The 18,182-nt window shown below is 45.3% G+C and overlaps 1 protein-coding gene across 7 annotated transcripts in view; it reads left to right on the top strand.

Annotated features, from left to right (window-relative positions):
* LOC144498704 (DENN domain-containing protein 5B) overlaps positions 1–18,182 on the top strand; it is a 286,461-nt gene that overhangs the window by 136,753 nt on the left and 131,526 nt on the right. For all 7 annotated transcript variants that reach the window (XM_078220239.1, XM_078220238.1, XM_078220237.1 and 4 more), the window contains one exon: positions 13,834–14,500. In XM_078220239.1, the coding sequence (XP_078076365.1) occupies positions 13,834–14,500 (667 nt within the window). The remainder of the gene's footprint in view (positions 1–13,833; positions 14,501–18,182) is intronic.

The raw sequence follows: 18,182 nt of genomic DNA, 5'->3' as shown, positions 1-18,182 counted from the left end.
AGGGACCCATGTTTGATTCCCAGTTTGGGTCACTGTCTGTGCAGAGTCTGCACGTTCTCCCCCTGTCTGCATGGGTTTCCTCCGGGTGCTCCGGTTTCCAGTTTCCTCCCACAGTCCGAATATTGGTTAGGTGCATTGGCCATGCTAAATTCTCCTTCTGTGTACCCAAACATGCGCTGGAATATGGCGACTAGGGGATTTTCACATTAACCTCATTGCGGTGTTAATGTAAGCCTACTTGTGGCAATAATAAATACAAATAAATCCAGCACCATCTTTTTTTCTCTAAAAGGAGGCTCCTGCTTTCAAGTCCTGCTTCTAGTAAGGACTATAGCAGTGACCAGTTAGAACTTGGTGTGAACTCCAATTCTTTATAAAATTAGAATGAGAAGGTTTAGACTTGGTGCTCATCCTTGTGTTCAAATCCTTCCATGGCCTCAAATCTCCCTATCACTTTAACCTCCTCCAAACTTGCAATCCTTCAAACTATCTGCGCTCCTTCAACTCTGGCCCCTCCATCAGTTTCATCCCTTCTATGATTGGCAGTCGTGTTCTCAGGCTCTAAGCTCATGAATTCATTCTCCAAACACCTCGTCCTCCTTTAAGACACTGCTTAACACTGAATCTTGGTCACCTGTGCTTGTTTCGCCCCTGTTGACTCGGTGTCAAATTATGCTCGGTAACGCTCCTGTAAAGTTCATTGGGATGTTTTACAACATTAAAGTCGGTATATAAATGCAAGTTGTTATTGTTGTTGGCTCATAACTTGAGGCCATGCGCAGGAAATCCGGATCACTGGGGATCTGCTGAATGGGGCAGCAGCTCTGAATGTCAATGAAATAAGGTCCAGTGGCCATCGAATGGGTGGCGACTTGTGGGAGCCTCACGCTGAGGGATGCTAATGAAACCCTTCTTCCTGTCAATAAAGCAGCTGCAGTGAAGACTTTACTTCCATGCCTCCTATCATGATGTCATTGCAAATCTCTCAGCTGTTCCTCTTCTTCACAACATGTTCCGAAATATCTGTCTTTGCAGTAAAGATATCCGACCTCCTCAAATTCCCGGTCAGACTCTAGGAGCTGCATGTCGTGAACCTCTCCACAGTTAGGCAGGAATGCATCCACAGTAGAAATTAAATGAATGCCTAAGACCACGCAGGAAATCCAAGTGGAGCCCCGGGTTAAATTTACAATGAACAAGTGAGAACAATACAAATCAGTGCGGTTAAAGTGAGCAGCAATCGCCTTCAGGCAGCAACTGTTGCCAAGGGAACAACTGTTTCCATGGGACCGCCAGTCTCGTAGACTGTGCATGGCAGCTGGTCAGAAATGCACAGCAAGCGCCTTCAGAGGATGTCAAATTATGCCAGTGTCGCCAATGATGGATGGCACTTGGTTGAATCAATTTACAGCCAAAATATAAAATAACCGTTATAGTCAACCCCGGGGGACTTATGGAGCAAATAGTGCTGGCGGAAAGTCTCACTCTTTGTACTGTCCAACTGTAATAATGAAATATTAACCTGTGTAATTGATCAATAATTCCAGGTCTCCTAAAGGTCTGAAAGTTTATTTTATGCAACCCAGAGCCAGTGCAGACATGATGGGCTGAATGGCCTCATTCTGTACTGTGTGACTTCAGTGATTCAGCCTCCATTAGAGCTTGGATTCTAGAATTAACTTCACTCGGAGTGATGGTGTGCTATGACAGAATCATAGAATTGTACAGCACTGAAGGTGGGCATTCAGCCCATCGTGTGTGCCAACCCTTTGAAGGAACTGTTCAAATTAGTGCCACACCCCTAGCTTTTCCTCATTGGTCACAGGCAGCAGAGGTTTGCACCAATAGGATCTTTCAAACAATTGGGCTTGGATCTTTGCTTTAGGGTCGGCTGTGAGAATTCCTTGCTCTGCAAACCCCGGAGGAAGGGAGAAGGATGCCGGGCATAGAGGTGGGCTAGGCAGAAGGCTTGTCTCGGGACTCTGGTACCACGTCCAAAAATCTTTTAAAAATGAAATATTCCTCCAGCCCCCTCAACTCTCCCAAATGCTTCCCATGCCAACCCATGCCCTGTACCCACCATCTGACCCTTTATTTCCATTATATCCAATGTATACCACTGTACGCAACCCCACATAACCCTTTTATAGCCCCATGCCAACTTAGTGCCAACCCATGTCCCCTACCCACCATCCTTTACCCTGACATCATGCCAACTCACCCAGTATCCACAATGTGCAGATTAAAGGACCCAGGCAGAGTTGAAATTAAATAAATAAAGTTGTATAAATTCTATGAGATCCAAATATCATTATTTCACGTTTTCAGCTCTGGACTAACAAGACCAGAGCCAGAATTCTCCAATCTCCTTCGCCCCGCTTCCAGCGAGAGCAGAGAATTTGGCACTCAGCCAAAACTTCATTCACTGCAGCAGGACTGGAGAATCACAGGCGAGGTTGGAGAATTTCAGCCACAATGTCAAAGATGTTCCCTTTAATCTGTTGCAATAGCATTCTTCATCCTCAATTTCAAAAAGAAACCCCCCCCCCCAACATAACTCACTCTTTCCCATTTGCTAAGTGGCATTGCTAACTTAGTGTCCAACTGCCTCAAATTGATGCTAGACCCATGTCTACACGGAATTGAATTGTGACTGAGTGCTTTGTTGTTTAGCACTCTTCCCTGTAATCTGCAAGCAGGCCATGCACAACAGTTTTTCTTACCTCTAGAATTCACTTTCAAAATCTTTATTTCTCGCTCTTTGCTCCTCTCTCCCTTTCTCTCCCTTCCACTCTCTCCCACTCACTAGCTCCCACACACTCACGCTATCACTCTCCCTCCCACTTTCTCCCTTCTACTCTCTCTCTCCCACATAATCTCTCTCCCTCCCACTCTTTCCCACGCACTCTCTCTCTCTCTCACTCTCTTTTCTCTCTCTCACACACTCTTTAAGAAACTCTTTAACAGCCACAGTTTTGACCAGGCTTCTGGGTTCAGAAGCAGCAGACAGAGGAAAGTGTAATCCCTTCTGTCTAGTTTGGCCCTGAATTTGAGTGTTGGATGTATGTTGGGTAACAGCCCCGTTTTGGATATCTTTGATTCTCTCACACTGACCACAGATTATCCGAGTGCTTTATCCACTGTTTCACACTGAAATTGTTTGTAGTTGAGTATCAAAAATATTTCTGTAATTATATTATCAGAATTCAATCCACTTCTCACAAGAACCTGCATATTATCATTGTCCATTCCAATTCTCTTACTACACCTAGCGATGCACTAAGGCAGACTTCTGTCTGTTTCTACAGCTAGTTATTCCCAGAACAAGTCACTAGTCTGTCGTCAGAGGCTTATAGTTTGAGGAGGCGACAATCCACATCAAACATGGCTGACCAGGAGTCTCTCCTGCTCTTACCATTGGCGTGTCGGAAGGATTTTGCAGGTTTTTTCCAGGCCTCAAATTGCTGCCTTGTTCGAAAGATGGACCACAGCCAATGTAGGGCTCCTTCAGTACTGCATGCAGGCATTGGCTCAGATTATGAGTTCATGTCCCAAAATGGGGGCACTAACTGAGCCAAGCTGTTCCAGAGGCAATATTTAGTTTAAATGGAGGTGCTCAAAGTGGCAAATAAGGAAAATAAAGTGTCAGACTTCTTGTGCTCATGGCTGTTGGGGAACTGGAAGAATGATGAGGTAATTGGGTTGTTTGGGGAGAGTTGAGTAAGCTAACCACACTTTTTAAGTGGATTTTCCCCCAATGCAGAGTACAGTACTGTAGTTGCGTTAGTTAGTTAATTGACTGTTAAATATTCCACAATTCTATCATCCGAGTCTTTTTTTTTCAATGTGCATTTGTCAAGCCATTTGTTAGAAGGATACTGAAGGTACAAACTCTGCTGCCTGTGTTTTCACTCTCCCCCAGTCCCATTTCCCTCTTCCCCGTGTGCTCACTGGCCTACCTTGGCTTCTGGTCAAGCAAGGTTCCGAATTTAAAATTCGTATGATTGTTCTCAAATCCCTCCGTGGCCAGTGAGATGTTGGTGCTGGGCTGCTGCCCAGCCATGGCCTCTGTTCACTCCCCTGTGACATTCAAAAGTCTGGACGGTATTAATGTTTCCATTGAAAATTAGAAAAGGGAAACAGACTGGAAACTTTACAAAAAATTCCAACCCAGTGCTGTCCCTCTCTTTAACAATGAGACAAAATGCCAGTAAATCTGGTTCCTATGCTGTCTTTCTGTGGATGGGGCTGGAGGGAACGTGTGCCACTGCCCTTCGAATGGAACACATCTGTGTCAGTGGAAGAGGTGAGGCCAGAGTTTAATCTCTCTAGCACCTTCAACAGTACACCACTGTTGCACTGGAACGTCAGATAGGTTGTGTAGCTTGAACTGAATCCAAGGCAAGAATTTACAGATGCTTACAGATGTGTTGCTGGTGACGATGATAAATGTGGACCATCGCACAAGAGGTGTATCAGACGGTATTGATGTGTGATAGTTCCTGTCACTCTGCAACTGTGTTATATTCTTGCGAGCTGTATTTAGAGCTGCTTATCTTTTACACTAATAAGGTCTCAGACAGTTATTGCAGAATCACATCACCCCCTATCCAGTCGATAGATAAATCTCCCACACAGGGCACAACTAAGAGGTTAGTGCAGGTACTAGACTTGGAAACGTTATAATTGCCTTGCTATCCCATAAAATTCATAGATGGGTCTTTCCACTTAATCAGTGGAAAGATGGATCGGGTGGATGTGTAACGCTGTCTGAACTGCTTACCTTCCTTTTCACAGCCTTTACTCCCCCTGTATATATTTTAAATTGATGTGGAGGTGCTGGCATTGGACAAGGGTAAACACAGTAAGAAGTCTCACAGCACCAGGTTAAAATCCAACAGGTTTATTTGGTAGCACAAGCCACTAGCTTTCGGAGCGCTGCTCCTTCATCAGGTAAGTCAGATGAAGATGAACCTGATTGCTACCAAATAAATCTGTTGGACTTTAACCTGGTGTTGTGAGACTTCTTACTATATTTTAAATTCACTTTGGTGTTATGAGTGCTGCTGGCAAACCTGGCACTTCTTGTCCATTCCTAATTGGTGCTGTGAAGGTGGTGCTGGTGTGCTTCAACCGTGAACCACTGTGGTAGTGTGGGCATCGGTACTCCCACAGTGCTGAATTCCAGTATTTGGACTCCAGTGAAGGAATGGCGATATAGTTCACAGTCAGGATATATGTGTGAGACATGGAGGGGAACTTAAAGCTAACGATGCCCCCCTGCTTCTGTATGATCTCTGTTCTGGAGTGTTGAAACCCACACACTTCATTGCAAGAGTTGCTGCGCTGAATGACGCCCGAAGACTTTAGATTTTTATTGCACTTTAATCCCATCTCTTTGCCCTGTCCGCTCATTCCACTGGATCAAGAGAATGTTAAAAACCCCATGGCACTACTAATGTGGGAGATTTATACATTGTGCGGGAGTGTGGAAAATGCTTCTGCAATTACTGTTCCAAGCACTTCCTATCCAGTGAATTACTTGAAAAACAATGACTCGCACAATGCTCGCAATGCGACAAGTAAGATCCCACTAATTGCATTCGAGTGAATTAACCAGTTATTCTGATTTGGTGACTGAAGATGAATAACTGCAATAGTAAAATGTTATTGCAGGACAGATCCAACGCAAAAACAATACGATTTCCAGAAGATTTGTGTCACTGAGCTAAATAAACTCAGTGACAACTTTAAGATTTGGAACTGTTGGCAGCTTTTCTTCCAGAGATCTCACAATAATCTCTCTGCATTGATTAATTTTTATACCTGATGATTCCCCTCCCAAAGTGTTAAACTGAATTAGCACAATTTATTTGGCCTCTTCAGATTCCAGTTATCACTTCATGTCTAGTGCTTCTATTCAGATAACTCTGTCTCGTTCCGAGGGGTCTGGCATGCTCCTGGTCAGACCTGGCTCAGTGGGTAGCATTCCTGTCTCGGAATGAGACGGTTGTAGCTTTGGGATCCACTCCATAAACTTGAGCAGATAGCCCAGGCTGGCAATACAGTGAAAGATGGATGGAGCGCTACATTTCAGAGGTCTGATAATATCATAGAATCCCTGCTGTGCAGAAGGAAGCCAATCAGCCCATCTAGTCTGCACTGACCCTCCAACAGAGGATCTTACCCAAGGCCACCCCCCCCACCCTATCCCCTTAACCCCACACATTTACCTCACTAATCCCCTAACCTATACATCTTGGGACACTAAAGGGAAATTGAAGCATGGCCAAACCACCTAACCGCCTAATCTTTGGAGTGTGGGAGGAAACCAGAGCACCCGGAGGAAACCCACGCAGACACTGGGAGAATGTGCAAACTCCACACAGACAACCCCCAAAGTCAGAATCGAATCAGGGTCCCTGGCGCTGTGAGTGCTAACCACTGTGCCACCATGCCGCCTTGTCTTTGGGATGACCAAGGTCCCTGACTGACCTCCAGCACCATCTAAAATAGATGATCTGCTCATTATCTCGTTGCTATGTGTGGGATCTTGCTGTGTGTAAAAATGGCTGCTGCATTTCCTACATTAAAGCAATGACTACACTTTAAAAGCCCTGCATTGGTGGAAAAGTGCTTTGGGAATCCTGAGGTTGTGAGGAGCACGACATGAGGACACATCTTTCTTTCTTATATGTAAACAGGCCTGGAAATAAAAATGATTCAATCAGCAGCACTTGCTTTTATAAATCATGGCTTCATCCCATGAGTTGATGGATGAGATTTATCACAGAGCTTTGATTCCAGTAAATCTTCTTTGAGGATCTTATTTCAGTCAGGTTACAGAGAAGAATCTTTTAACAACTAATCAACAAGACACAGAGCTCTGCTTATTGATTCTGGGGCTAAAGGATTTTTTAAACATATCCTTTCATGGGATTGGATGTCGCTGGCAAGGCCAGCATTAGTTGCCCATCACGAATTGCCCTTGAACTGAGTGGTTTGCTAGACCACTTCAGAGGGCCGTTAAAAGTCAACCACATGGCTGTGGGTCTGGAGTCACATTAAGAAAGTCCACCAATGTCTCTACTTTCTCAGAAGACAAAGGAAATTTGGCATGTCAGTTACGACTCTCACCAACTTTCACAGATGCACCATAGAAAGCATTCTTTCTGGTTGTGTCACAGCTTGGTATGGCTCCTGCTCTGCCCAAGACCGCAAGAAACTACAAAAGGTCGTGAATGTAGCCCAAACCATCACACAAACCAGTCTCCCATCCATTGGCCCTGTCTACACTTCCCGCTGCCTTGGCAAAGCAGCCAGTATAATTAAGGACCCCACGCACCCTGGACATTCTCTCTACCACCTTCTTCCTTCGGGAAAAAGGTACAAAAGTCTGAGGTCACGTACCAATCAACTCGAGAACAGCTTCTTCCCTGCTGCTGTCAGACTTTTGAATGGATTTACCTTGCATTAAGTTGATCTTTCTCTGCACCCTAGCTATGACTGTAACACTATATTCTGCACTCTTTCGTTTCCTCTTCTGTGAACGGTATGCTTTATCTGTATAGCGCGCAAGAAACAATACTTTTCACTGTATCCCAATACATGTGACAATAATAAATCAAATCAAACATGTAGGCCAGACCAGGTAAGGACAGCAGATTTCCTTCCCTAAAACTGCATTAGTAAACCAGATGGGTTTTTACGACAATCGATAATTTTATGGTCATCATTTCTGATGACTAGTTTTATATCCAGATTTACTAATTCAATTTAAATTCCACCAGCTGCCGTGGTAGGATTTGAACTGATTAGCCTGGTGCTCTGGTACTGCATGAGATAAAGATCAAGAAGGTCCCTGTGTTTGGTTGAATGTCTGTGTTAGCCTTGATAGAGGGCAAGATGCTTTAGAATCAGCTTCACCACCCCCGGGGTAGGGAAACGGGCAAGCAAAGCGATTTGGGTCATTAGTTGTCCACTGACCTTGGTGTGTGTGAGGAGAATGGGCTCATAAGGACTTGATTGCTTAATCCAAATGATCAGTTTATTAGATTCAACCACTAAACATGAACCTCTCTCTTAATGAACTGTCTACACCTGAACTGTTTTTTAACATCCATTCCTGGCAGTCCTGCATGCGAGAGTAAACTCCCATGAGCTATTTATGTTTTGAGGTGAAATTTTAGCCGCCGTAATCGCTCAGCCTCTGTGGGTTAGAAACTGGCAGTTGGATGGACTTGAAAGAAATATGAGTCATTGCATTGTGGCTAAGCTGTCACAAACAGATGAGCCTGTCTGTTCAGTCCTCCTGCCGAGCACATGAGGGCCAAAGCACATCTCTGGCTCCTGCTGTGAAACTGCCAACAATCCAGCTGTTTTAATACCTGGGAGACCAGACTATCGATATATAAAACCATGTAGTGTTTACTGAATTGTGACTGCCTTAGTAACAATTTCAAAGCGTGATGATAATAAATGATGACCCTTGACCAGGGAAAGTCCCCATTATTGTCAATGGGCTGGTGGAACTAAATGCTTTTTAGTCAACCATCGCATGTGGCCCATTATGATGCTAACTGATGCTTTCCACGGTGCCTTGCAAGACCATCAACTGATGATCCACTTTGTGGCAGGGATTTTACCCTTTCTCTAGACAGGTAACATGGTTTCACTACAAATATTGACACATGGGTAAAGCTGCTGTCACAACTCAGGGTGGCACAGTGGTTAGCACTGCAGCCTCACAGCGCCAGGGATCCGGGCTTGATACCCGGCTTGGGTCACTGGCTGTGTGGAAGTTTGCACATTCTCCCTGTGTCTGCGTATGTTTTCTCCGGGTGCTCCGGTTACCTCCCACAGTTCAAAAATGTGTGTGTTAGGTGGATTGGCCCCTTAATGTCAGGAGGACTAGCTAGGGTAAATGCATGAGGTTATGGGGACAGGGCCGGGGTGGGATTGTGGTCAGTGCAGACTCAATGGGCCGAATGGCCTCCTTGTGCACTGTAGGATTCTATGATTCTATGAATTTCCAATCGATAGTGGCAACCAGCCAAAGGAGAACAACACTGTCCAGAATTTCCCAGCCATTTTCGTCAGCGAGATCTTCTAGATCTGCTGATGGTCAATGGTGGGCTACCTCCGCTAACGCGAAACATGCCATGGGGGTGGGGGAGGAAAAATCTCACCCACTGTTTTACAACAACCTGTATTTCGTAAACAAAAATGGAAAATGCCGGAAAAACTCTACGTCTGGCAGCACGTGTGGAGAGAGAAACAGAGTTAACGTTTCAAGTCAGTATGACTTCAGAGCGAAAGAGAGTGAGAAATGTCATGGTTTTTATATGGCATAAGAAGGGGTGGAGAAACTAGAGCAGAGTGGAAGGTCAGTGATTGGTAGGAGCTAGGAGAGATTGCAGCAAAGCTGTGTAGGTCACGAGGCAGAGGCAACGTTGATGGCAGTAGAGGGTGCGAGCAGTTGCATAAGGTAAGACATCAGAATGTGTTAATGGGAGAAACTGAGGTCAGTGCTCCATGAAAGCAAACTTAAGAACAAGTGACAGATGGTCCAGTGGGGGAGGGGGGATTTTGCATTGGGACGGAAAATGTTTTGGCTATTTAAAGAAAGGGTCAAGATGGAGGAGGAAGATCATAGTCTAAAGTTGTTAAATTCAATGTTTAGTCCTGAGGGCTGTAATGTGCTAAATCGAAAGATGAGGTGCTGCCCCTCAAACTTGCATTGGCTTCACTGGAGCATTGCAACAGGCCAAGGTTCTGTATTTACTTAGTGGATTTACCATCATGAAATGTCTCAAAATGTTTCACAGGAGTGTTACGAAGCAAAATTCATACATCAAACCACTTTAGGAGACATGAGGACAGATGGCCAAAATCTCAGGCAGAAATAGAGGTTTTCAAGAATGTCCAAAAGAAAGAGAGAGGAGTAGGTTTAGGGAGGGAATTTCAGCCAGTCATCAGTTTTTTTTTCGAAGTTACTGAAACGTTCTGATATAGGGGCATAAATCTGGTGGAATCCAGGGCCTCTGAGACCACCAGTGCTGCAGGCTTGAAAACCCATTAGCTATCGAGCTTTTTCAGTCAGATTTGATTTGATTCATTATTGTCAAATGTATTGGGATACAGTGAAAAGTATTGTTTCTCATGTGCTATATAAAGCACACTGGACATAGCGTATATAGGGGAGAAGGAAAGGAGAGAGTGCAGAATGTAGTGTTACAGTCATCGTTAGGTGCAGGGAAAGATCAAATTAATATAAGGTAGGTCCATTCAAAAGTCTGATGGCAGCAGGGAAGAAGCTGTTCTTGAGTCGTTTGATACTTGATCTCAGACTTTTGTATCTTTTTACCGACAGAAAAAAGTGGAAGAGAGTATGTCCAGGATGCGTGGGGTCCTTGATTATGCTGGCTGCTTTTCCGAGGTAGCGGGAAGTGTAGACAGAGTCAATGGACGTGAGGCTGGTTTGCATGATGGACTGGGCTATGTTCATAACCCTTTGTAGTTTTTTGCGGTCTTGCATAGAGCAGGAGCCATACCAAGCTGTGATACAACCAGATGCTTTCTATGGTGCATCTGTAAAAGTTGGTGAGAGTCGTAGTGGACATGCCAAATTTCCTTAGCCTCTTGAGAAAGTAGAGGCAGAGCAGTATGGGTAAGCTCTGCCTGCATTAGTCAGAACCCAGCTCTCCATCTGTGGAGTTAGCAATAGAGAAAAATAATGTAAGTTAAAGTAATAAAAATGTGTATAAAGGAAGTGAATTTAAGTAAATGATTCCTGTTTTGGCCATCCATTCTCACTATTAAACTTACTGAGACGGGGGGATATCATACAATATCATTGACAATCTCTGACACAGGAGGAGGCCATTCAGCCCATCATATCTCTGTGAAGAGCTATGCAGCCTAATTCCACCATCTTGTGCCAGGTCTGTAGGCCTGTAGGCTCTTCATGTAGTCATCCTGATGCTTGTTAAGTGTGGTGAAAGTTTCTGTCTCTACCACTACTTTCAGGCAATGAGTTCCAGGTCTCCACCACCCTCTGGGTGAAAGAAGCTTTCCTCATCCAACCTTTCTGATCTTTCTACCAATTACTTTAAACTGGTGCCCCCTGGTTTTTGACCCCTCCGCCCGGAAGATCGGCCTCTATTCTTGTCCAGAGGTCAGAGTCCCAAAGGTAATGGTGGGAATGTTTGGGTTTTGTTGGAGTCGGTGTCCAGGGTTTCCTGCCAACTCCATTCCGATTACCAAAGCAAAGTCATTCTTGGGAGTTCAGGATGGTGTCTATCCCACTGAGCTAGAAACTAAACAGGCAAGTTTGTAATTAGCATGCACAAAAAATGAGGGGCAAGAGGGATCAACTTGTCCCTCTTTCCTGCCCCACACTCAAGAAGGACCGTGATTCTACACATCCCACCACCACCTCAGTACCAGCCTTCCCCCAACCCCCTCACAAAGCAGCCTTTTAATCTCTCGTAGGAGCTGAACAAAACAGTGCCGTTGAGGTGGAAAAAATGTGGAAAATTCCTCTCCTACTTCCTCAAGCAATCCAAAGGATGGCATTGTTGGGCTAAATGACTATTTGTTTCTCTTCTGATTTAATTGAGAAGACGGATACTTTGTTCGGGATGTTAAAAGTTTTATAACGGTGTAGTTAATTTGCTGTATCTATAGCTACAGCCTATTCCCATTATAATCGGGGCCAAACTTTGGGCAGAAAATACACATTGCTTCAGTGAGCTGTGCCAAGTAAAGGAGCTGCAGGATTTTAATTCCAGCTGACATGGTTGACGTTCCCGTTTGTGTGCTGCAAACAGCTCAGTTACTGATCTCCGATGAGTCATTTACACTCCAGGCTGACACACGCAAAGGGAGCTTGTTGATGACAGGAAGCAAAAAAGCCAACAAGAGGCTCCTGCGTAGGTCGCACTTTGCCGCCCCCTGGTGCCCGGGCACAGTGCAGCACTGGAGGAAGCTTCTGGAGATGGCCACAAGATTCCTCATTTCGAAGCCAGGGTTGTCTATTTTTGAAAGCAATGAAAGGAGCAAAATGGCAATGATAAATGTGCTCCCACCCCTGAACAGGGGAACAACAGATTCCTGTTGTTCACAACAGAAAGAAACATCACATTAAATGCATTAATGTTGAACTTGATCTAATTTGAATCTCCACCTCAAGTGTCACTCATTCTTCCTCTGGGATACATTGACCGATCTGGGTCAAACTATTGGTGACCAGTGAAGTACTTTTTAAAGTGTGGTTTACTGATGCAATGTCAGAAAATACCTCAGCCAATTTGTGAACAGCAAGTTTCCACAAACAGCAATGAGCTAAATGACCAGGTTTTTAGATTGAGGGCTATATTTTGGCAGGAGGAGCTCCCCTTCTCTTCGAATAGTACCAGTGAATCTTTAATGGCCACCGGTGAGGGCGGCACAGTGGTTAGCACTGCTGCCTCACAGCGCCAGGGACCCGGGTTCAATTCCCAGCTTGGATCACTGTCTGTGCGGAGTCTGCACATTCTCCCTGTGTCTGCGTGGGTTTCCTCCGGTGCTCTGGTTTCTTCCCACAGTCTGAAAGACATGCTGATTAGGTGCATTGGCCATGCTAAATTCTCCCTCGGTGTACCCGAACAGGTGCCAGAATGTGGCGACTAGGGGGCTTTTCACAGTAATGTCATTGCAGTGTTAATGTAAGCCTACTTGTGACACTAATAAATAAACTTAAAGAGGGCAGTTTAACATCTTATCTAAGGAACAGTATCTTTGAGAGAGTGAAGCATTCTGGGACTCGAACCAGAAGTACTTTGGAAGTGTTGTTATGTAGAAAACTGCGACAACCAATTTGTCTAGATTCACGTACAACTATGTGATTATGTCCAGATGATCATTTTAGGCTCTGGATGAGGGATAAGTGTCAGCCAGGACACTTGGAGAGTATCTCTGCTCATCTAAATAGTGCTATTGGGTCTGTTACATTAACTTTCAAGCACCAATGAGGCCTCAGCTTCAGAGTTCATCCAAAAGACTGCTTTGGGTGGGCGGCACAGTGGGTAGCATTGCTACCTCACAGCGTCAGGGACCCAGGTTCGATTCCCGACTGTGTGGAATCTGCACGTTCTCTCTGTGTCTTATGGGTTTCCTCCGGGTGCTCTGGTTTCCTCCTACAGTCCGAAAGATGTGCTGGTTAGATGCATTGGCCATGCTAAATTCTCCCTCAGTGTACCCGAAACAAGCGCTCGAGTGTGGTGACTAGGGGATTTTCACAGTAACTTCATTGCAGTGTTAATGTCAGCCTACTTGTGATACTCATAAATAAATACTTTTAGCTGTTCTGCACTCCCCCAGTGCTGCACTGCACTGTCAATCTGGATTATGTACCCAAGGCTCTGGAGTGGGACTTGAATCCATTGCCTTTTACCTCAAAAGATGAGGGTTCTACCAAACAAGTCATGGTTGACATCTAGTTATTCTCTGACTCTTGAAGCAACCAGCCTGACTTTGAATCTTCATCTCAAGGGCCATTTCCACTCCTCGATGTAACAGCAATGAGGGTAGAACTATAACAGTTGTATACAACTATCTACTAAAAGTCCCATTCTTTCCTCCAGCAATGAAGACAAGGGTCAGCATATTAAATAGGGTCGTTCTGGGGCCACATTTCATCAGGAAGTAGCTGATTTCAGACCTTTTACGAGGGAGGGGAAATGCTGTTTTCAGTTTGTGTTTTTGTGTTATTTGCTAAGACTGGTGTATTCTTCAGATGGCCTCTTTATTTAAAGTGTATCATTTTTGTTTTACATCCCCGCCTTCCTCCAGCTCTGCATGCCCAAAGGGCTTTCCTTCAGAACGCAGGCCGAAAGCCGAGATCCGCTGTTCCATTCGTTCCTCATCACTCGCGAAGACGGCTCACGTACCTATGGCTTTGTGCTCACCTTCTACGAAGAGGTGACCTGCAAGCAGATCTGCAGCGCCATGCAGACCCTCTACCAGATGCACAACGTGGAACAGTACAGCAGCGTCTATGCCTCGTCCTCTTGTAGCATGGACTCACTGGCGAGCAGCATCGATGAGGGTGACAGCACCTCGCTGGCCAAACTGCAGCGCTACAACTCCTACGACATCAGCCGGGACACCCTGTATGTGTCGAAGTGCATCTGCCTGATCACCCCACTGCCGTTCATGCAAGCCTGTCGGAAATTCCTGCTCCAGCTGCACAAGGCAGTGAGCTCTCAGCAGCCGCCGCCCCTTCCCCTGGAGAGTTACATACACAACGTCCTCTACGAGGTGCCCCTGCCTCCGCCTGGTCGTTCGCTGAAGTTCTCCGGCGTTTACGGGCCAGTTATTTGCCAGCGACCTGGGCTGACTGAGTTGCCCCTGTTTGATTTCCCGCTGCGGGAAGCCTTTGAACTGTTGGGTTTGGAAAATTTGGTTCAGCTCTTCACGTGCGTGCTTCTGGAGATGCAGATACTCCTGTACTCACAAGGTAAGCTACACTGAAGTGCTCAGTAACCCACATCTTTAAGATTTGTCCATTAACAATGATGTAGGAGGCAAATGTAGTTTGGTATGTGGACTAGTGCAAGGTGAGAGAGCGGGTAGAACTCACTGTGCCAGCTGATTGGAGTTAGTGAGGTACACGTGGCACTGTATTGTGCATTGGCAAAGGGATTTTTCTTTTATTCTTTTGTAGAATGTAGGCGTCGCTGGCCGTGCCAACATTTATTGCCCATTCTTAGTTGCCTTTGAGGAGGCTGTAGATTTGGAGTCACAGGTAGGCCAGACCAGGTAAGGATGTCAGATTTCCTTCCCTAAAGGACATTATTGAACCAGATGGGTTTTTGCAACAATCAACATTGGTTTCATGGTCATCATTAGATTTTTAATTCCAGATGTTTCACCATCTGCTGTGGTGGGATTCGAACCTAGGTCCCAAGAGCACCATCCTGGGTTTCTTGATTACTAGTCCAGTGACAATATCACTATGACACTGCCTTCCCTAAATACGGGGAGCAACTTCGGAGGTGAGGTTGAGATTGGTCAACCAGAAGTATACTGGTCAGCTTTGTATCATAGAATCCCTACAGTGCAGAAGGAGGCCATTCGGTCCATCGAGCCTGCACCGACAACAATCCCATCCAGGCCCTATCCCCGTAACCCCACGTATTTACCCTGCTAATCCCCTTAACAGTAAAGGACAACTTAGCATGGCCAATCAACCTAACCCGCACATCTTTGGAGTGTGGGAGGAAACCGGAGCACCCGAAGGAAACCCATGCAGTCATAGGGAGAATGTGCAAACTCCACACAGACAGTGACCCACGGCTGGAATCGAACCTGGGTCTTTGGTACTGTGAGGCAGCAGTGCTAACCATTGTGCCACCATGTCGCCCCTTCCTTTTTTATGAACAAACATGTGTGCTGTACTTGGATGGATACAGCTAGACTATATTTATTAAGAAAGTTTGACAATTTAATTGATGTAAATGAAAAGATTGAGGTGTCCGTGTGGTATTCCGGCAGAACAGATTATGGGATTCATCTGACTTCCATTTTATTGCGATGACTGATGTTGAGAATTTATCGCAATGTTTCAGGGGCACATTTGTTTCTGACACTTCCAGCATCGCAAGTATATCTTAACAAAAATTATATTCATAAAAGGGGCAACATAGCACAACAGGCACGGTGGGGAATGAATCAGTGAGAAGGAGAGCACCTTGCTGAAAAACATGTCGCTTATGAGGAACCACCAAAGATGCATGAAATTAATAAATCTGGCAAGGACTGGTGACAAAATCTACCAAAACAGGAAGGGAGAGTCAAATCCATGTGTTCTTTATGCTGAAGGCTGCTTTGGAGGGTTTGGCACCAAAATAAAACCCAACATCTTTAGGTTCAGAATGTAAATTTTATAGTGGGGCAGGCAGGGCCTCGGATGGAGAGTCCATCCATGCCCTGAACAAGGCAATTAAGGGCCGTCTCCCACCCAGCACAATTTTTAGGCTGGCAGGCACCAGTTGGACCAGGGTGTCAAATAGAAAAGGTCTTCACCATCACTTGTGGGTGGGAAGAGGGGGGCATCTCGATCTGAAGGCCCCTTCAGATTTGGGGCCACAACCCCTCCAGGGCATCCCCTATCTTCCTACCTCCAAGATCCCTGGTACTTACCTAAGGTATGGTCCCTAGACCGACTTTCAGGCATAGTGCTACAGTACCTCTTCTAGCCACTGCAGCGCTGTGCCTGGAGGGGCTGGAGAGCTGCCGGCCAATCTGATTGGCTGGCAACTCTCCAAGGCGGGACTTCTATTCAAGGGCAGGCGGATGTCCTGCTTGCTGCCAGTCAATGCTAAATTGAGCGTAAAAAGGGCTGGTTGGGGTTAGTGGCAATGCGTTCCCCACCAACTCTCAGGATGGTGTATGCCGAGCAGGAAAATGGTGTTGAAGTAGAAACTCAGCCATGATCTCATTGAATGTGAGTGGGCTCAAAGGGCTGAATGGCCTATTCCTATGGTCTTGCGTGTCATGAAATAGAAACATGAGAGTAGGCCATTCAGCCCATCAAGCCTGCTCTGCCATTCAATATGATCATGGCTGATCCTCTATCTCAATGCCACATTCCTGCTTTCTCCCCATACCCTATGATGCCATTAAAATCAAAAAAATCTATCTCTTTCTTGAATATGTTCAGTGATGTGGCCTCCACAGCCTTCTGTGGTAGATAATTCCACAGATTCGCTACCCTCCTAGTAAAGAGATTTCTCCTCAATCCTAAATGGTCTACCCTGTATCCCGTGTCCCTGGTTCTAGATTCCCCAACCAGGGAAAACATTCTCCCTGCATCTAGTCTGTCCAGCCCTGTTAGAATTTTATATGTTTCAATTAAATCTCCTGCATTCCTTCTAAACTCTAGTCAATTCAGGCCATTTGAACCAATTCCTCCTCACAGGACAGTCCCGCCAACCTTGGTATCAGCCTAGTGAACTTCCGCTGCATTCCCTCAATGACAAGTACATCCTGTCTTAGGTAGGGAGACCAAAACTGCTAGTGTGCCCTCACCAAGGCCCTGTGTATCTGCAGTAAAACATCTCTACTTCTGAATTCAAATCATCTTGCAATGAAGGCCAATGTACATATGCCTTTCTAATTGCTTGCTGCATCTGCCTCTCCACTTTCATTGACTGGTGTACCAGGACACCCAGATCCCTTTGTACATCCACACTTTCCAACACATGACCATTTAAATAATCCTCTTCCTTTCTGTTTTTCACACCAAAGTGTATAAGTTCACATTTAGCCACATAGTACTGTTTGCCCACTCACTCAACTTGTCCAAACTGTCAATTCTGCCCAGTTTTGTGTCATCAGCAAACTTGGAAATGTTACATTTGGTTCCCCCATTCAGACACTGATCTCTACAGTACTCCACTAGTCACTGCATGCCACTCGGAGAAAGACCCATTTATTCCTACTCTCTGTTTTCTGTCTGTCAACCAATTTTTGATCTATGCCAATACATTATCCCCTATCCCATGTGCTTTAATTTTACCCATTCACCTCTTATGAGGGACCTGTTTGAAAGCCTTCTAAATGTCCAAATATACCACATCCACTAGTTCTCCCTTATTTATTCTACTAGTTACATCCTCAAAAATAATTGAGCTTGATTTGCCTTTTAGAAACTCATGCTGGCTTTGTCCAATCCCTTTTAATGCTTTCAAAATGTTCTGTTATCACGTCTTTTAGAATAGACCCTAGCATCTTCCCCCCTACTGATGTCAGGCTAACTAGCCTGTAATTCTCCCTTTTTTCTTCTCTTTCCTTTCCTTTTTAAATAGTGGGGTTACATTTGTCACCCTCCAACCTGTAGGAACTGCTCCAGAGTCTTTGGAAGATAACCGCCATTGTGTCCAATATTTCCAGGGCCACATTTACCTGGACTCCCAGAACAGTTCAGAATTGGTTAGGCAATTCACCTGAAAGACAGTGCCTCTGGCAATGCAGCATTCCTACAGCAGTGTCAACCAGGCTGTGGGCTTAAGTCCTGGATTGAGGTTTGAACCCAAATTCCTCTCTCTCGAAACGTGAAAAAAGTTGAGAAAGACGAGAGGAAGGAGAGAAAACCCGAAGAGAGAAACTCTTTCCTCTGTGTTACAGAACAACATTAA

The sequence above is a fragment of the Mustelus asterias genome, chromosome 9 (assembly GCF_964213995.1).
Source record: "Mustelus asterias chromosome 9, sMusAst1.hap1.1, whole genome shotgun sequence".
Classification (NCBI taxonomy): Eukaryota; Metazoa; Chordata; class Chondrichthyes; order Carcharhiniformes; family Triakidae; genus Mustelus; species Mustelus asterias.
This window is presented reverse-complemented; position numbering and strand designations above follow the sequence as displayed.